This window comes from Triturus cristatus, chromosome 4_2 (assembly GCF_964204655.1).
Source record: "Triturus cristatus chromosome 4_2, aTriCri1.1, whole genome shotgun sequence".
NCBI lineage: Eukaryota > Metazoa > Chordata > Amphibia > Caudata > Salamandridae > Triturus > Triturus cristatus.
In genome coordinates this window covers 841,369,380-841,390,533 of record NC_140586.1, presented here as the reverse complement: position 1 = coordinate 841,390,533, position 21,154 = coordinate 841,369,380, and the positions used below count along the sequence as shown (strand labels likewise).

The 21,154-nt window shown below is 46.0% G+C and overlaps 1 protein-coding gene across 7 annotated transcripts in view; it reads right to left on the bottom strand.

The window, feature by feature from the left end:
- Window positions 1-21,154, bottom strand: part of EIF2B3 (eukaryotic translation initiation factor 2B subunit gamma) — a 443,302-nt gene that overhangs the window by 386,148 nt on the left and 36,000 nt on the right. For all 7 annotated transcript variants that reach the window (XM_085602815.1, XM_085602814.1, XM_085602818.1 and 4 more), the window contains exon 3: window positions 19,649-19,794. In XM_085602815.1, coding sequence (XP_085458941.1) covers window positions 19,649-19,794 — 146 coding nt within the window. The remainder of the gene's footprint in view (window positions 1-19,648; window positions 19,795-21,154) is intronic.

Below are 21,154 nucleotides of genomic sequence, written 5' to 3'. Positions count from 1 at the left end.
TGCTTGTTTGTTATTGCTTTTTTGGGGGGAGTGGGGAGACATAAACAGGAGAGTGGAGGTTGAGAAATAGTACCTGAATTACAACATGAGCAGCGGACGGACACTAGGGGAGATCCAACAGATGCCAGATTCCGAGGGCAGACCGTGGTGGTGCTGAGGGATGCTGAGGTAGTGGTGTGCTGGTGCGGAGATGATACTCAGGTGGTGCCAAGTGATGCTGAGGTGTTGGTGTTTTGGTGCGTATGAGAGGCTCAGGTGATGCTGAGTGACACTGAGATGGTGCTGAGTGATGTTGAGATGGTGCTGAGTGATGTGGAGGTGGTGCTGAGTGATGCTGCGATGGTGCTGAGTGATGTTGAGGTGGTGTCGAGCCATGTTGAGGTGGTGGTGCTGCACTGGTGCTCAGGTGGTGCTGAGCTAGTTCTCAGGTGGTGCAGAGTGATGCTGAGTTGGTGCTGTGATGAGGTGATGCTGCGCTGAAGCTGAAGTGGTGCTCTATTGGTGCTGACATGCTGCTGAGGTGGGGCTGTGCTGATGCTGAGTTGGTGCTGCATTGGTGGTGGTGCACTGATGAGGAGCTGTGCTAATACTGAGATGGTGCTTCTCTAATGCTGAAGCAGTGCTGCACTGGTGAGAAGGTGGTGCTGAGCTGGTGCTCAGGCATTGCTTAGTTGGAGCTCTGGTGGTGCTGAGTGATGCTGAGTTGGTTCTGTGCTGAGGTGATCCTGTGCTGATGCTGAGATGGGGCAGCTGTGATGCTGAAGTGGTGCTGCATTGGTGCTGAGTTGCTGCTGAGGTGGGGGCTGCACTCGTGCTGAGGTAGGCCTGCGCTGGTGGTGGTGCACTGATGCAGAGGGGGTGCTGATGCTGAGATGGTGCTGTGTGATGTTGAGGTGGTGGTGCGCTGGTGCTGCACTGATGCTGAGTTGGTGCTACACTGTTAGTGGTGCACTGATGAGGAGGTGGTATTGTGCGGATGCTGGGATGGTGCTGTGCTGGGTTGGGTGGTGCTGTGCTGGGTTAGGTGGGGCTGAGTGATGCTGGGGTGGCGCTGAGTGATGCTGTGGTGGTGCTGAATCATTCTGAAGTGGTGGTGCTGCGCTCTTTAAATTAATATGGCATATACATATGAAGTGTTAGGCTGAAATATTTTCTGGGAAATGGCATATGTGAGAAGAAAGGACTAAAAACAAAAATCGATGTTTCCAAGGGCCTGATTGTAAGTTGGCTGGTACTGGTGGAGTGCGAACTCTGCATGTGAAATGCGTGCTCACATGCAGTGACACTGTGTGTGCTCACATGCAGTGACACTGTGTGTGCTCACATGCAGGGACACTGTGTGTGCTCACATGCATTGACACTGTGTGTGCTCAAATGCATTGACACTGTGTGTGCTCAAATGCAGTGACACTGTGTGTGCTCACATGCATTGCCACTGTGTGTGCTCAAATGCATTGCCACTGTGTGTGCTCAAATGCATTGCCACTGTGTGTGCTCACATGCAGTGACACTGTGTGCTCAAATGCAGTGACACTGTGTGTGCTCAAATGCGTTGACACTGTGTGCTCACATGCAGTGACACTGTGTGTGCTCAAATGCATTGACACTGTGTGTGCTCAAATGCAGTGACACTGTGTGTGCTCACATGCAGTGACACTGTGTGTGCTCAAATGCATTGACACTGTGTGTGCTCACATGCAGTGACGCTGTGTGCTCACATGCAGTGACACTGTGTGTGCTCAAATGCATTGACACTGTGTGTGCTCACATGCGGTGACTGTGTGTGCTCACATGCAGTGACACTGTGTGTGCTCACATGCAGTGACACGGTGTGCTCACATGCAGTGACACTGTGTGTGCTCGCATGCAGTGACACTGTGTGTGCTCGCATGCAGTGACACTGTGTGTGCTCAAATGCAGTGACACTGTGTGCTCAAATGCAGTGGCACTGTGTGTGCTCAAATGCAGTGGCACTGTGTGTGCTAAAATGCAGTGGCACTGTGTGTGCTAAAATGCAGTGGCACTGTGTGTGCTAAAATGCAGTGGCACTGTGTGTGCTAAAATGCAGTGGCACTGTGTGTGCTAAAATGCAGTGGCACTGTGTGTGCTCACATGCAGTGACACTGTGACGGTATGAGTTAAACCACAGGCTGGGGAATAACTGTGGACCCGGAATTACTAGGCATAAATACACATGGAATTCCGGATTCCCTGGGGTTTGACGCACACTTTACCCAGCTGCTCTGAGAAGGTGGTGAATGTGTGTGGCAGATTCTGTTGGAGGTGAGGGTGGAGTGAGAGCGAGAGGGGATTAGAGAGTAAGGGAGGGAAGAGGCAGATACTCCTGGTGGGGGCCAAAAAATGCTACCCTGCAAGAAGGCAAAGTCAGGGGATGAACTCTGGCTGCTGCTGCAGCTAAAGCCTCCTGTGGTGTTACCGGAGGGAACTGCCACCTGGTGAAATCAGTTCTGGGATTCTCACACCAGGGAAAACTAGATGTGACAACGCCACTCCACTCGTGAACGGATACAGCAAAATTCTAACGGTAATTCCGTTCTTCCTGACTGGTAGTCTGTCCTTAAGAAGAGTACTTGAAAGCACAGACGCAGTAATAATCTAAGCTTTCATAGCATTATGTCAATATTCCATTTCTCAAAGTACTATAATAAAATGGTGGTTAGTGTCATCCAAGTGAATGGCAGAATGAACGGCCGAGTCAGCCATGCCATTATTTCACCACACCACAACTCACAAACGTTGAGGGCAATAACTCAATACAACCGTATAAAATGATGGCATTAGGGGCATGAACTCACCTGGGATGAAGGCCAGCATTCGAGGAGTGCACATTGATGCGTTTCAGTGGGAGTCTCTCATGCTGCCCACGAGGTCTCTGGCAGTGAAGGTGCGCTTATCAGAAAGCCTAGCTCCTGCCAGGGCTTCAGTGCGCCTGGAAGCCGCAGACACACCAGCTCAAAATCCAATGTTCATTTTTCAGTACTGGATTAAACAGCCCGATCCCGCAGTACGCTTGGAGTTTGTAACCAACCATTGTGAAGGTTGGAGGAGCTCTTGGCGACCGGAGGAAGTGCTCTGTTTGGAAACGGTATTTTTGGTGGGACGGTGTCAGGCAAACAGTACAAGGTGCAGACGCGGGCAGTGCAGCTGCTTCCTACTAACTGGGTGCCAGACAGGGACCCCGGGCAGGGCGCTCTGCCAGCCGGACAGTTGTTCATGAACACTCAAGGCATTAACTCTTTCAGCGCTCCATTCATCCATAATGAAGGGGCGCTGAAAGAGTTAATAACCGAGTACAGAAGGGAGCCCCTTGCACTAAAAACGAACTTATTCACAATTGAAATCTTCCCAAACTCCGTCGCGCAGGCAACCATACTCTGAAAAAGGCAACATTTTAATAGAATATCATGACGTTTAGGGCCCTGACCAGAGAAGACAGCACGGGCATTGAGCCTGCGACAACCGCTACTTCTTTCTCTCACTGAGAAAATGCAGCGTAAGTAGAGATCCTTGAGATCAAAACGCAGAGAAACCCGATGTGCGTTTAAATGTACACTTACATTTCTTTTCAACTTGGTAAAAGGATGATGTTTATTTATTGAGTTTTATATAGCGCTGGCTAGACCCGGAGGTATCAGAGCGCTTTACATGAGTACCATAGCAATAAAGTTTCACAGTTACATCAATTAAAACAAGCATTGGCATAGCCAATAGGTCTCGCCTTTGGGACCTTATAAGTGTTTAGACATGCAACAATTGCATAACTAAATACTTATAAGGACCCAAAAGCGAGACCTATTGGCTATGCAAAGCGGCCGTGCGGCCGCGAAAGTAATAGTGATCGCGATCACGATCAAACATCAAAGCGGCTGTGCGGCCGCTAAAGTGAGAGTAATCGCGGTAAAGCGCGGCGCGCGCGCCCGCGCACATGCACTGTAGCTCTAGGCTGGCCTGGTAGCACTTTTTGGAGCCCTCTCAATAAGTCTTGGCAGACCAGCGCATGCGCTGGGTCAGGCGAGACCTAAATAGGGCATAATAACAAAACACAAAGAACAAGTCCAAGGAGAAAAAAGAGGAAAAGGGGGAAGAGTCAGTGGCTGGGAAGGAAAAGCAATTAGGTCAGATAAATCGGCAACAGAAGGTACAAGTTCAGGGTAACAACTGACCAGCTGGAGATCAACAATCATAACTCCCCAGGGTCGCAGAGGGTGGAACAAAATGAGAAGGGGTGATGGGGACCTAGGGAGAAAAGGTCCGACAGGCGATTCAAGGACGGCCAGAGAATCAGGCAGGGACCGTCCAGATGCTGGACCCATGACTCGGGCACAGAGTAGCATAAACACAAGGTGGCGGAAGCATGTGAAAAAGTTCAAAAACAACAAAATAACTAAGGAGCTGGCTCCGGGGGCAGCCGCCGGGGCTAGGTGGGAGGGGGCCTGGAGAATGGCATTAAAAAACGGGTTGTTGCTGAGAACAGAACTCGGGGTTGCATGGGTAACAGAGTCAACGTTCAATGAGCCGCAAAGTCAGCTTGGGCGCCCCAGAAAGGGGGGGGGGGGGCAGCCGCTGAAACCAAGAGGGCGCATCTCTCACCGGCTCGGCGAGTGGAGACGAGCTCGGGGGAACTGGATACCAGTGCTATGGAAAGCCATTCGTTGTTCCCCCGTTGTTCAGAAAGCTGCAAAAAGTCACCATTGAGCGCCCCAAAAAAAGGGAGGCAGCAGCAGAGACCAAGAGGGCGCTTCACTCACCAGCTCAAGGAGTGGAAACAAGTACAGGGGCACTGGTCATCAGTGCTGTGGGAATCCCTCCGTAGCACCTCCATAGGGGGAAACGAAATTCAAGCGCCCCGTTAACAATCCGGCAAAGCGAAAGCAGGGGACAAGCAGTTGCGAACAAGCCCGGAAAGGAGAACCGCCGGAGGGTAGATCACCAACCCAACACCTCAGCAGCCACCAGTCAACTCCACGGGGCAGCATGGAGCTCAGAATTGAAGTCCGCCATCAGAGAAAAACCTCGGTGAGTCGTAGATAAAGGAGGGGGAGGCGGGAGAACCAAAAGGAGAGACAAAGGAAATGCATATAAAACCTGGGCAAGTAAACAATAGTGTATCCCTTAAGGGGAAACGACCCCCCAAAAATTAAACAGTGTCTGGGGAGTGGTGTGCGCGCGCTGAAAAAACAAGCGCGGCCCCCGCCTGTAGGTGATGAAGCGGAGAAGTTGGGAGAGGGGGGGGGCAGGAGGTGAGCCCGCGAGTGGTGCGCACGCTTAGGAGAGCAATCTGCTCATTTTCAAGCACTGCACTCGTGCTTGTGGCGCGCCCCTGCGCGCTCCCGCAAGATGGATGCCGCCACAATCACGAGTGTGTGCTTGAAAATGAGCAGAGCGACGGCTAAAGGCCCTCCTATGCAGTGCAAGCGCACTGCATAGGCGATACCTAAAAATGGAGAAAAGGAGGGTCAATCCCACAATCAACAAAATCTATTATCATTAATGACCAAAATGTAGAGATTATACAAGATATCTTACAAGGAACAACTGAAAATACACCTTAGGATATAAAAAGTATATCACCTGAAGAGATGGTTCAAGCAAAGAGCGCATCAATTCCTCACAAATCTAAGGATCTGGTAAAAGAAGAAGAGGAACAAATAAATATTGGCCCGGTAGTACAGAGGCCCCAAGGAAGGGATCATGAAATGGTCCAAAGTTTAAGTTCGAAAACAAATCAAAGCCATAACCAGCAATATTTGCTAAACATAGACCAGCAGATAAAGAAACCAAACCAAACCAATACACGGTACTTATCGAATTGGGATCACCTGGTTATCGTAAGACATGGTGAGGAAAAACAAGTCACATATAAAGTCCCACAAGATTTAGAAGAGGAAAGGAATAAAGATTTACCAATTATTGGGACGGTACAATTAATTTTTAAATCGGTATATGAGTCCAGAGGTAACCAAGAAACACTGAATAGAGGAAACATTCTTCGCCTCTTTAAGTCTGTCCCGTCACTAGCAAATGTGACAAGTAAAGATATTGAATGTATCAGATTCTTACCAAACACTGAAGGCAGCCAGACACTAACTTTGATAACTCTAAATTCTCTCTCCTTAACGGAACAAATTATAAACCGATTTTTTTTTTTCCCAGAGCGGGGGGATAATAATTAGCAAGCCAGTTCCAAATGTATATCCAACCCCTTTCATTAAAGAAGAGAGTTCGATACAGAAAAAAGGAAAGAACAACAAACTGGTTTGCTCTATATTAAAAAATTCCCTTGGAAGATCAGAGCGAGATGTTGAAACGGCATTGACCCAAAACAAAGTAGAAAAGGCAACAGGAATAAATGAAAAATTGATATCTTCGGCTTTACATGGTAATAATGATCCATGACAGAACACAGCAAAATGCACAACAAAAGAAGCAAATAAGGACAGTGAAATATTTACGATGTGCTCATGGAATATAAATGGGGTAGGTAACAAGGTAAATAATGCCTACTTAAACTCTATGTCAAATACATATCAGATCATTTTGCTACAAAAACACATGGGAAATCAACCCCATTATGCTATGGGGATAAAAAGGTTATTTTGAGCCGGCAATCAAGCAACATATAGTCGCCCTAGTGGGGGTTTAGCAACATTCATATCCATCGACCTGAAAGTGTAACATCCGCAACTGGATACGATTATTTCTAACATCCTAATGGTAAAGCTACGATATAAAGTAAGCAATAAAGTTAAATTTAAAAAACGAATATTGATCAATGTATATATACACCCAACACAGAGTTCAAGGACTAATATGTGTGCTACCCTTAGCAGTTTTTTGTTGGAACAAATGATGGATGACCCGTTTGCAGATTTTATACTCACAGGGGATTTTAATTTAAATCTGTTAGTACCTTTTATCAGAGATGATATTACACAGCCACAAGATCACCAGTGGGCAATTCCTCACCAGACATTTGAAACAGAAATAAAGCCCATACAAAGCAAAGTAGGAAGGACATGGAAGCAATGGGTCTACCAATATTAAATGGGAGATTCCCGTTAGACTCACCACATGCATGGACTTTTTACTCACACAATCCAAAGTCACGCATTGACTATACGATTGTATCACTAAATATCTTTAACAACATTACCTCATATTATTTGAGGAAGGTGCCTGATAGTGATCATAGTAAGCAAATAATCACCACAAACTTGTCTAGTGAAAAACAACAATCGATCTGACTACGCAAGGCCAGACGGGAACCATCAACTATAGGAGACTTATCTGGACGCCACATTACAAAGATGACACCAATGAACTGGCACAAAAACTGGTTAAAGATTGTTTTGAAGATAAAAACTTGAAGTCCCCAATTGAACAATGGGTAAACTTTACTCGTAAACTAGTCCGATCCTATGACTTTGCACCTAAAGCTAAGAAAAAACAAGTGATACAATAGAGAAAAGGAAAAACTATATCAATTTACCCTATACAATAATGAAATTGAGAAGGACTCGCAACAATCTAAGGAGACAGATTACCAAATTTCCATATAATGAGTTATTACCAATTATACTAAATAACATGAATCAGAATTTGAGGAAACTAATTTGGAACGAAAGAAACCAAGCTAAGCACGACCTGTGGACAAAAATGTTTTATGCTAGCAACCAAACAAATTCAAGGGAATTTTGGAAAATGATAAATGGTCTAGTAAGACCTAATAAATCGGCGGTTTCATCTGTACTAACTGAAAAAGAATGGGTTCATTTTCTGGTAAATCATTTAAACTCCGATCGGAAAATAATGAATCAAGATGACAATCGGAGTAGGATGGATACACTAACTCATGAGATTGGCTGTGAAATCTCAAGTCTCTAAACTAATAACCAAGCAAAAAGATGGAGCACCAGGTCCCAACGGTATTCCGTTTGCCCTTTATAAAGAAGAACCGGACGTATGGTCAGAACATCTCACTGAAGTTTTTAAACAAGTAGTACGGACAGGGACAATACCCGAATCCTGGAGAGGGTCGTTAATATCACCAATTTATAAAAAAAGGAAATTGGGCCCATCCCGAAAATTACTGACTAATAACTCTTCAAGATACAAATGCCAAGTTGTTTGCGGGGATTTTACTTTCAAATCTTTCTGAATGGGCAACGGATAATAAGATACTCCGACCTAATCAAACAGGATTTATTAAAGGACTTAGAACTACTACAAATATATTAGCCTTATCGGTATTAATGGACAAAACAATTTTAATGAAACACCACTTGTATTTGTGCTTTGTGGATTTTAGATCGGCTTTCGATTGCGTGCACAGACAACTTCTGTGGAGAAATCTGCAGGAGAAAGATATCCCAGTGCAACTGTTAAAACTAATTCAACTTTTGTATACCGACACCTGGGTTAGAGTGCGGATGGGGGATGACCAGACATTAACAAAGGAAATACGAACAACAGCAGGACTAAAGCAAGGGTGCGTATTGGCCCCTTTACTTTTTAATCTGTTTTTAGCTGATCTTACGGATGCTCTGACTAAAACAAATGCACATGCGCCTAAATTAGCTGACAAACAAATATCTAATCTGCTATACGCAGACGATGTCATCCTCCTAAACCAAACAAAAGTGGGGTTGCAACGCCTAATAGATCGAAAATCTTCGTATTCAAAAGAAAATGGGATGGTGATAAAACAAAACAAAGACTAAAGTTATGGTGATTACTAAAAACTCAAGATTAAAACATAAATCCAAAGGGTTTCTGGAGAAGGCCCAATTAGAACAAGTAGAATCATACATATACTTGGGAGTACTATTTGACGATAATGGAAACTTTCGCCCGAAAAAATTGGATATTCAAAGGAAAGCAAATGCCTTGACAGCAGCATTTAGGATCCTGCAGAAATCATTAGGTAATCTTACTTATCGCCCCTTTTTAAAGGGTATATCAGCAAAACTACTGCCTACCCTAACATATGGTAGTGAGGCTCTAACTGGGAAAGACGCTGTGATCATAAATATTGTGGTCTCAAAAACTTTTAAAACTCTTTTTCACCTACCTAATAACGCATCACCAGCACAAATAAGGCTGGTGTTTGGTCTAAATAACCAGTTGTACGCAAGAAAAGGCCAATTTATCAAAATATGGAATAGAATAAAAAAACCACCATGAAAATCAAATGTCCCAGCTTTTATGGCAGGAAATAAATGAATACAGAAAATTACAGGCCTGGAAATACTTACATACAGCGCTCGAAGAATTTGATGTGCTGCCAATCTGGAGAACTACAATAACCCGGGAATCATTTAAAAAAGCAATCAATACAATATCAAATCATCTATTAATTGTAAGAGATAAAGATATACTAGCAAAAAGAAAACATGCACGGCCAATAGTGAGTGGGTTTTCAAAAAAGAAGATACAAACATACTTAGGAACACCATGGTCATTGAAAAATAAACAAATCTTTACAAAAGCACGATTTGGTGTATTACCGGGACTATGCCATCTGCCACCATGGATAAAGTCAGAAGAGGACACATTATGGAGATTATGTACAACAGGAGAGGAGAACATTATTCACCTACTATGTCTCTGCCCTGATCTGTAAATTGAAAGAAAAACCATAGTCAAGACTCTTCTCAATGCTCGAGGAGTAAGGACACGTAGGCAAGCTTTGATTATATGTCTGCAATCCGATGATATAATTATGAATTCTGCTTTTGTAAAGTTTTTAGTAAGAATAGGAGTCAAATTAGAAGAACACAATCAAAAACTTATCAGTACTGTATGAAATATATATATATTTTTAAATATACTATAAAATGGATTTTATCAAATGCAACTGGGTTAAAAACAATTATATATTTCACTTTAATCCTTGTTTTAATTGTTTTATACTGGATTATTATATGTATATGGTCTCATTGTAAGATTTTAATTAATCAAACAATAAAGAATAAGTAATACATGAATTCATCTTTGAGTATACCTATAGTGAACCATTTAATGGAATTCTTCACCTGTGCGAGTCCTCTTTGTGTATTGTTCTTGCTTTTGTCTATATTATTCTGCCACATACAGGGTTAGTTTGTAAACTGCTCGCATGCTCTTTAGCCTTATATGCATATAAACCCTCAATAAATAAACAAGCAACCAGTTTACTTTGTAGGTCTCTGGGCAGATGTTGGCAAGAATAAGCCAACCTGCCTTTGTAGAATTAAACACATCCACCAGTCCCATCTCATTGTGCCACCACATAGCATCAAACCATCAAGCATGTGGTGTAGTGCCACGTCGCCATTTTATTTGCCCTTCAGATTGACAGACTCGACCTGGCCAGATCTCCAAAGAGGGGTAAGGGAGAAGGGCTAGAGTTGATACTTCTGCAGCAGCTTCTCCCTGTCTATTAAAAGCACTAAATGAAGAGAATGCATAATGCTGGCAGCTGAAGGCTCTTCTAAGAAAGCCCACCACTGTAGCAGGGGTACTGAGGCATAATCTGTTCGCTCTAGTCTATATAAGGAACAACTATATTTGCTCTCACATATTGGACAAGGCCCAACCTCCTTTTGTTGTTAGGACCAGAACCCACTCATTGAAGTAAACTAACCTTCGACTAGAACTTCCACCTCTGAATCATCCTCTTGGAAGGCGTGTGTGTTAAAGCAGCCACAAAGCAACAACATAGCATTCTAGCACAATAACCCTATCAATATATAGATCTATTCTAGTGCACGGTGCGCTGCGGACAGCTCCGCTGGAGAAGCGGGAATCGAAAAGAAGTGAATATGCTACTTACCAGTATGCATCTGTTCTTGGCATGTAGGGCTGCTGACATTCATATCTGTGCATAGATCGCCGCCTAGTGTTGGGTCCGGATGATTGCACGTTGTTGTCCTGGAAGAGTCTTCGAAGTATCCTGGGATAGGTGACTCCTCCCCTGGACTACAGTGCGCATGGGCATCCTCTCCATCCTCAGATTGTTTTTCGCCATTGTGGCAGTGATGGAGTAGATACAGAAAGTGATGACCATGCTTTACAGTAATTCTGAGAGCTGCAGCTGCTACAGGCGCCGGGGAGGAGGGAGGGCGATATGAATGTCAGCAGCCCTACATGCCAAGAACAGATGCATACTGGTAAGTAGCATATTCAGTTCGAGGCATGTGGGCTGCTGAATTCATATCTGTGCATAGAATACATAGCAGTGCCCTCTATTAGCGGCGGCTACCAGTGCCAGCTGCAGCGGTCTGAAAAAGAGTTTTGAGAATAGCCTGTCCTACAGCTGCCTGCTGTTTTGATTGTACATCTACACAATAGTGTTTGGTAAACGTATGTGTAGTGGACCAGGTGGCTGCTCTACATATATCATGCAAAGGAATGTTTCCTAGGAAAGCCATGGAGGCCCCTAACTTACGTGTTGAGTGGGCTCGTGGGGGAATCGTTAAAGTGCGTTTAGCCTTTTGATAGCAAATTTGAATACATTTAACGATCCATCTGGCTATACCTGCTTTGGAGATAGCGTTACCTTTGTGGTGTGGGGCAAAGGCAACGAAAAGTTGTTGTGTTTTCCTAAAGGGTTTGGTCCTGTCGATATAATACATGAGGGCCCTCTTTACATCTAGGGTATGGAGTGCCCTTTCAGCGACAGTCTGTGGGTTTTGAAAGAAAACCGGCAGTTCAATAGTCTGATTCATGTGGAACTGCGATACCACCTTGGGCATGAACTTGGGGTTGGTACGTAGTACGACCCTGTTGGCGTGAACTTGTATAAATGGCTCTTGGACGGTTAGTGCCTGGAGTTCACTAACTCTTCGTAAAGAAGTTATCGCTACTAGGAAAGCTACTTTCCAGGTAAGGAATTGAATCTCGCATGAGTGTAGAGGTTCAAAGGGTGGACCCATCAGGCGTGTGAGGACCAAGTTGAGGTTCCACATTGGGGCTGGTGGGTGGCTAGGAGGAATGACTCGTTTGAGTCCTTCCAAGAATGCTTTGATGGCAGGCACTCTGAATAGAGAGAGGTGCTGCCTGGTCTGTAGATAGGCGGATATTGCGGTCAAATGGACACGTATAGAGGTGTACGCCAGATTGCATCGGTAGAGGTGTAATAGGTAACAAATAATGTTTTGGATGGATGCGTCTAGCGGGTTGATGTCATTATTATTGCAATAAATGACTAACCTCTTCCATTTGGCTGCATAGCAAGCTCTGATAGTGGGTCTCCTGGCCTCCTTAATGATGTCCATACAGTCAGGTGGCAGGTTGAGGTAGCCAAACTCTAGGACTTCAGGAGCCAGATTGCCAGGTTCAGCTGTTGCGGATCTGGGTGCTGAACCTCTCCATGGTTCTGCGTCAAATGCTCGGGTTTGACCCGCAGCCGTAGATGCGGCACCACGGAGAGTTCGAGAAAGGTGGTGTACCACGGCTGGCGTGCCCACGTTGGAGCAACCAGGATGAGTGTCAGAGAGTGTTGTCTGAGTTTGCGTGCCACCAGCGGTATTAGTGGTGCTGGGGGAAAAGCGTACGCAAATCTGCCGGACCAGTTCATCCATATCGCATTGCCCTGCGACTGCGGATGTGGGAACCTGGCGGCAAAGCTTTGGCATTTTGCGTTTTCGCTTGTGGCGAATAGGTCTATGTCTGGATGACCCCACTGCTGGAAGTACGGTTGGAGAACTGATGGGTGTAACTCCCACTCGTGCATCTGGTGGCTGTGTCTGCTGAGCAGATCCGCCATCTGGTTGTCCTTGCCGGGGAGGTGTTCCGCCATGAGGAACATGTTCCTCTGAATGGCCCACTTCCACATGCTCTGAGCCAGATGAGACAACTGTGGAGAGTGTGTTCCTCCCTGCTTTTGTATGTAGTACATGGCGGTCATGTTGTCCGTCCGGATCAACACGACTTTGTTGCACAAGTGTACTTTGAATGCTTTCATTGCTAGGAAGATTGCCATCAGTTCTAGAAGGTTGATGTGCATCTTCTTTTGTTGTATTGTCCATAGTCCCTGCACTGTGTAACTGAGTACATGAGCTCCCCATCCCTGGAGAGACGCGTCCGCTGTCAGTATTATTTGTGGAACAGGCTCTTGGAACGGTCGGCCCTTGCAAAGGTTTTGTGGATTCCACCAATGCAGAGAGTTGTATGCCCGACCGCTCACCAACACTAGGTCTTTCAACTGTCCTTGAGCCTGATTCCACTGACGTGCTAAGCACTCCTGGAGCGGGCGCATATGTAGTCTCGCGTGTGGGACTATGAAAATGCAGGAGGCCATCATGCCTATCAACTGCATGAACACTCGCGCGGGCAGGGAGTGTTGTGGTTTGAACTTGGAAATCAGCATCTGTATGCTGTTGATTCTCACTAAATTTGGCTGAGCTGTGGCCGCCAGAGTGTCTATGGTCGCACCTAGGTACTGTTGTACGTGTGCGGGCTGGAGATGGGACTTTGGGTAATTTAGTGAGAACCCCAAACTGTGAAGGAGGTGAATGGTGCGGGATATGTGGCTGGCACATTGTTGGGCTGACTTTGCTTGAATGAGCCAGTCGTCCAGGTAAGGGTAGACGTGTATGTGCTGCCTCCGCAGATGTGCCGCTACAGTAGCTAGGCACTTTGTGAAAACCCTGGGTGCTGTTGTCACGCCGAAGGGAAGGACTTTGAACTGGTAGTGCTGCCCCTGAACAGTGAACCGGAGGTATTTTTTGTGTGAGGGATGAATGGGTATGTGGAAATACGCATCTTTGAGGTCCAGTGTGGCCAGGAAGTTTCCCTGCTTGAGCAGCGGGAGGACTTGCTGTAAAGTGAGCATGTGAAAATGCTCGGAGAGAATGTACCGGTTTAGGGGTCTCAGGTCTAATATAGGTCTGAGCGACCCGTCCTTTTTTGGTATTAAAAAGTACAGGGAGTACACCCCCGTACCTTGCTCGTGGACGGGTACGACCTCTATTGCACCTTTTAGTAGCATACTTTGCACCTCCTGCTGTAAGAGCGTTAAGTGCTCTGAGGTCATAGGACGGTTTTTTGGAGGTATTGTGGGTGGAGTTGAGGTTAATTTTAGGCAGTAACCGTATTTGACAATATCTTTGACCCACCTGTCCGTGGTGATGGAGTTCCACGTGGACAGGAACCTTTGTAGCCTTCCCCCGACAGGTGTTATGTGGTCGGGAGGAAGGGAGAGGGCGTCACTGCTTGTTCTTGGGGGAGGACCTGGTGTTGCCGTAGCCGCGTCCTCTGCCCTTTGTGCTGGAGCCACGATATCCACCCCGGGTGTTTTTGTCGTAGGTGCTCGGTGTGTTGCCTTTGTTGTATGTTTGCTGTGACCCCTGTCCTCTACCTGCTCCTCTATTTCCGGGGCGACGAAAGGAGCCGCTCCGAAAGGACTGCGTTGGTAGAGCCCCCATGGACTTTGCAGTGTCCGTGTCTTTTTTTATTTTCTCTAGGGTGGTGTCAACCTCCGGCCCGAATAAGTAGTCGGGGTTGACAGGTTGGTTGAGGATGTTATTTTGTACCTCAGGTTTGAATCCGGAGATTCGCAACCAGGCATGTCGTCGCAACATGACGCTAGTGTTTATGGCTCTGGCAGCTGTATCCGCGGCATCCAGTGCACACTTAATGGATGCATTTGTGAGGAGCTGTCCCTCCCTGATGAGGATCTCTGCACCTTCTTTGTATTGGTCAGGGAGATGTTGGAGTAGTTGTTCTAATGTGTCGTAGTGTGCTCGATCGTAGCGAGCGAGGAGCGCCTGAGTATTGGGAATACGCCATATGTTAGCCGCCTGTGCGGCAACCCGTTTGCCGGAGGTCTCTAGCACCTTGGACTCTTTGTCCGGGGGAGGAGCATCACCTGTTGTTTGCGAGTGTGCCCTCTTGCGAGCATTCGCAACTACAATTGAATCCAGAGGTAACTGGCCTCTAATGTAGGTGGGGTCCCCAGGCGCCGATCTGTATTTTTTGTCGATCCTGGGGTTTATTACTCTTGCCCTGGTGGGTTCCTTGAAGATGTCCTTTGCTGGTTTGAGGACACCCTTCAACATAGGTAGAGTTTTAATGTTCCTTTCTGAGGATGCGAAAATGTCTATGAGAAAGTCGTCCTCTACGGTGTCAGAGTGAAGTTGCACCCCATGATTGGCCGCAGCACGTTCAATTAAAGCGTTGAACGCGGCAGTGTCCTCTGTGGGAGATGTTTTTGCTCCATAGAGTTGCGGGTCCTGTGCATCTATAGGTGCACCGGAGTCGACAGGGTCATCCCAAGCTTGATCAGGGTCCTGTTGGCCTTGAGGGTCCATCTCTCCGGGGTAGGGGACGTGGTCACCCATGTAGTCCTCCAAAACATCTGTGTCGGAGTGTGTGGGAGAGAAGGACAGTGGATCCTGGTAGGGAGAATGGAGAGGTTCGTAAAGAACCGGTTCCGAAACCACTGGCAGCTTTCTTTTAAGTGGGATCCGGAAGGAGTCCAAAGCTGGCTCTGAAGTTATTCTCCTTTTGTGGAGCAGCATCCTGCCGGTGTCGGCGTCGATGATATGTGACGGAGACGTCTCCGCAGGAGAACGTTCGGCAGGCGTGATCGTGGTGTGGGTGACCCGTGTCCTGATTTGGAACAGTTTCGGGGCCGTGGATGGCGGCAGGCCAAAAGTAATGTTGGCCGGTGCCGAAGAGGCTGTTGGAGCTTTTATTGGCTCGGTGCCTGATGTGTCCTGGAGGACTGTTTTGTGTTTGGTGCGTTGCGCAGCAACGGGCCGCACCTGGAGCGCCATCGATTCCTTTGCGCCGACCGGTTCCGTAGAAGCGGGCGCGGACTTTTTCGGCGCCGGTGAGTCATCGAGTCGAGGGGCGGTAATGGCCGTCGACGTCTTCGATGAGTGTGCCTTTGGTGGTGCTGTCGAAGCGGTGTGAGACGCAGCAGGCAGTTTGACCTTTGGGGTCGGAGTCGATTGCGTCGGTGCCGGGAGCCGAGTAGGTTTGGTGGCACCGAAGGTCTTCTTCCGTATGTCGACGCCGACGTCGGCCGTTGCAAGCTCGGCACCGAAGTCTCGTTTGGTGCGCTCGGTGCCGATGGGTTTTGCTGGCGTCGAAGGTGTGGTGGGCCTCGATCCGACCAGCGTTACTTTCGGTTTCGGTTTCAGTTGAACCAATACAGCTTTCGGTTTCGAAGAAGGGAAACCAGCCGGTTTGGGTATTAATGGCTGCCGCTGAATGTCCGAGGCCGGGCCAGAGGGCGGGGCCGAAGAACTGCGGGATAGGTCTTGGGTAAGGCCCAAAGGCGATCCCTCGACCGGAGCCATAGACTGGCGCCCTGGGATGTCCTCAGTCTGTACGGGTAGGCCTTGCTCGTCATCGGAGCTACTCTCTTCGGCCCCTAAGGCCTCATTGTAGTCTCCTACCTCGGTGTCGTCTTCGTCTCTGCGAAAGAGGCTTTCTTCGACGTCTTCCGAGCCGGAGTCGTGTTCGGAAACGGGGCTGGAGGGTAGGTTCTCCACGTCTTCGACATCTTCGGTCTCAGCGCTGAAGATGTCGGCCGGGGCCGGTGCCGCTTGCTGCGCTTCGAGTCTCGCTGCTCGTCGATTCCGGAGAGTCTTCTTGGATCGGAATCGGGCACAGGCCATACATGTAGATTCGTCGTGATCCGGTGAAAGGCATTTGTTGCACACCGGATGGACGTCGATGTGGGGATATTTCGCATTACATACCGGACACCGCTTGAATGGTGTCCTCGATTCCATCGTCGATGACTGGTCGATGGTCGGGTAGGATGCGAAAAAGTTGGTTCTGGAAGTTAGTAAACTAACAAGATACTATCGATACCGATCGGGAACAGTACCGACGCGAACTAAAGGCCTTTTGGCCTAGAAAAAGTTTTTCCTAACTTGAGTCAAGATAAGCACATCCGAACCCAATGGCGGAAAAAACAATCTGAGGATGGAGAGGATGCCCATGCGCACTGTAGTCCAGGGGAGGAGTCACCTATCCCAGGATACTTCGAAGACTCTTCCAGGACAACAACGTGCAATCATCCGGACCCAACACTAGGCGGCGATCTATGCACAGATATGAATTCAGCAGCCCACATGCCTCGAACTGTTTCTATCAGTCTACAAACTTCTTGTTAACAAAGAGTTTCCAATAAAGCCAATGGCATTCTATCAACACTGATTTTAGCTTTAAAGCTTATTTTTAGAAAGCATTCATGGTAAATCGTCACAGACTTCCATGAGTGCAAAAATGTCTTGGGAATAGAATTGTCAGGCTTTGTGTCTACTCACCAGAGCAATAAACAAAACAAGTGCCCCAAGCCAGAGAAGGAGGTCAGGCTTTAAAGGTGATATGCCAAGGTTGCCAAAATGTAAACTTTTAAAGTATCCCTATAGGCAAAATGACTTTTACTACTCCTAAGTAACCCGGTCCTGTCAGGATCAAGAGCGGTTCATACCCTAAACAAATTCAGGAATATATGCAGATTGAGAGCGAACTGGGGTAAAAGCAGTGGGTTTTATCTCCGATCATACACTGGAGACACAGATTTGGCTCGCCAAGCACACATCCGAATCAACACTGAATGCTTCAAATATTTAGACAAACAAATCAACACAGAACTTCAAATATTAAGGCATATAGATAACCAAAAGCCCAGTAATTGTTGGGTTAAAAATAAACAACCCATACAGTATTTGCCCAGATAGCCAACACTAGTTCACCCTCCAATCTTGAGGACTAGCTGAAAAATGTTCATAAAATTGATACATTTCCCAAAATATTCTATGCATCCTCCAGGAATTACCCTTTCTAAATTCCCTTGTGATCCTTCATATTGCAGGGCGGTATCACGTGTGTAGCCATGGTCAAATGTTGCAAATCTTCTTATGACAAAGGGCTTGGAATGGAAGACCTCTATCTCGTTACCGGGCAGTGCAACTGCAAGTCATTAGCGAATGGATATACGGATTGTCCACAAGCCCAGCTTACTGAACAGAATGGTGGGCACTAAGAGATGTCTCCCTTTTACATTAGTTATACCAAAGTAAACACCCACACAAGCTTCTCCTACTCACCGGGGTGACACTCAACACCTGGAAAGCCTCACTATCACAAACAAAATAGCATGCCAAAATTATCATCGAGACCCTGTTGTGGGTAGGCAACATTGTCCCCAGGTGACAGCCATGAAGAGCTTTAAGGATTGGGACCTTATGGGTGTTTCAAACCTTGACAATATAGCAAAACCAAATATAATGAAATCTTTTGAGAAACTGCGTAAGGGATTTAGCCATGAAAAAAAGTAATTCTTCCACTATCTGAAGATGAGATGCACCATTATGCCACATCTCACTGGTCTTCCAAATATCCCTGAATTCAGCCCACTTGAACCTGAAGTTGTGTAAAATGCTGGCAAGGAGGGATACATTCGTTTAGAAATAACTAATAATAACCTTCCACAAGACATTTAATAAACTATGAATCACCTGGAGGTGGGTCCAACAGACAACGAAGATGGGGTGTTCTCCTTAATGGCACCAAGGGAAGCCAGAATATCCACCACAAACCAGTTAACAGTACAAATTTCTACACCGCATCTGCTTGAAACCACAACGCCTATGGTAGATGTAGCATAGACCAGACCCATTAACTTTGAGATGTAGGTCTGAGATGGCCAACTTCCTGCATGCAACTTCAACATATAGGGTTATCCACTCCTTCAGGGAAGGAGTATCTAATACACTACAACAAGTGATGAGGCATCAGACAGACTTAAACCCCAAAATGGCCCCTTTCAAATATTGTAGATGATGAGGGAATAAAACATCGCACAAAGGCATTACTGAGATAGGGTCTGACCCTGGGTAAGAGGGTCATAGCTAAAAACTGCAGAAACGCATCCGTCCCTAGGATAAACAAAATGGAAGGCTGGACTGGACACTCGCTGTACATTAGATCTGCCTGTTTATGCAGCAAGGTGATGTCCCTAAAAGCATACAGAGATTTGAGAAAGATGGCAACTCTACTGGGAGGGTGAGGACTGAGACCACAAGGAGACAGGACAAATGGCTGAAAGAAGCAAAAGGCTTTATTCAACACTGTCCTTCAGGTTAAAAATGAGACACGGTTTTGTATACATAAATATGTGACATGCTGATAAGTGTGATTCTTTTCTGTAATAAAAATAGAATTAATTGCAATAAGGTTTGTGTTCTAATTGTTCCTTCACCATTACAAAATCTAATAGAAAGACTAGATAAAAAGTGAAAACTCTTGAAGTGGAGAGCAAGGCCTCTTCCTCCGAGGAGCGCGTCTCCATAGACTAGAACTAGGAGCCAGGCCAATATCAAATCAGGCACCCCAAGACTCTGCTTATTCAAGAAAAACCTGTCTCTTCGAAATCTTTCCGCAACATACAAATACAAAAACAGAAATAGGTAGAAAAATATGATTTAACATGGTACAATAACACAAAATGCTTACAAAGCTTGGTATTAGGACAACATACAAAGCCGCAAATTATTGGGTTCCGTCCATTTCAAGCCTGCATCTCATAAAAGAGCAACATGTATTGCCACATTCCCCCGTACGGTGGCCTGTTTTAAGTTAAATATTAAGAGTTCAGATCTGCTAGAGGATGAGGTTGTACCTTGATTTTCTGGTGAATGTGCCTTAGTGAGTCTGCTGTTCCCATATCACCTGCCGTATCGTCAGGGATGCACACGATGTCCAGTCTCATCTTGGTGTCCGGGCTCCACATCTTCTGCACCTCCTTTGTGGTGACTACAATAACCTCTGTGAGGGAGAGCACAACACCCATGCAAATGAAAGTGAATAGTACACAAGATACCTCTGAAACTACTGCAAGTGCAGACCTACTCATTAGAAGGGCATCCAAGAGGTTGCCCAGCACTGTACAGTGACTTTAATGTTCCAGTACAAAGGATGTAGTGGTTTCGTCAACAGATAAGACTGGCTTTTCTTGTAGAAGAGTTGCCTTCAAATAATTATGTCAACCACTATAGAAGTGAGTGGAAGCCAGCTCCTGGGCCACCGCAAACCAAAAGCACCCACTACACATGTCAACGTGCACCAAACACAGTTGGCCAAAGAATTACCCTGGCCTCTCTATGGATAGCCGGTTAAACACGACATGAAACAGAATAGCGGAAGTGTATAGAATGGATTGTCCTGTAATAGAACTTTGTGATTTTAAAGTGGAGGGTGGGAATGTGTCAGTTGAATAATGTTCTTGTTTGGGTAGGTTCTTCAGGACCTGTGCTGTAGTATATGTAACAGAAGACTTATGTTCAACATACCATAATTCACCTTAATTCGGACCTCTCATGCCTTTCTACCAACCACGCTGAATAACTGGTGACAACGAAGCAAGCTTACATTTATAAAATTTAATTCATCTTGACCGTGCTTGGTGCTAAACTACAGAAGACCTTAGAAAACCTGAAGGTGTGTATGACACAAATGAGGCAATGGACCATATAGCTAATTATTATGTTGGTGGTTGTACAGAGTAAGTGTAGGGCGGATGGTACACTCTTCATTGCCTTGATATCTATTTTTCAGCTCATAGCAATTATTAAATCAGTTTATATCATGACACTGTCCTGCGAGCCTGTGAATAAAAGTTTGCATCAATGGCAAAAGTTAGTTTTACTGAAGAAATGTAATATGGCTGAGGCGGACTCAAAGACAAAATAAGGCAGAATCAGTGGGATTTCAGGCAGAGCCATAAACAGGACTGAGCTCGTCCAATCTTTCAGAGACACTCCACTGTTTATCTAGCTTCTATGTATATATGAGGACATTAATCATAACAGAGTTTCGCACAAATTGTTTACTTTTTCAATTCAAAGCGAAATTCAAAAGCAAGATTTTTTTAATGAAAATAAAAAACAAAATGCTCCCAAAATGCTCCTCTCTTCCTGGGAGTCCCTAGGCGAGGGTAGCATTGAGCAGTTTTCATTGCCCATTACTGACACGGTTTCCCGATGATGACGGGCAGTGAAAACTGACCTATAATTCCACCCATCTAAATTAGGTGAGCATTATTACAGGTCTGCCTTCGATGGCTCTTACTCCATAGGGCTGCCGGAGGGGTTTTCTCACTAAACCAAAGTCCGCTTGCATATAAATT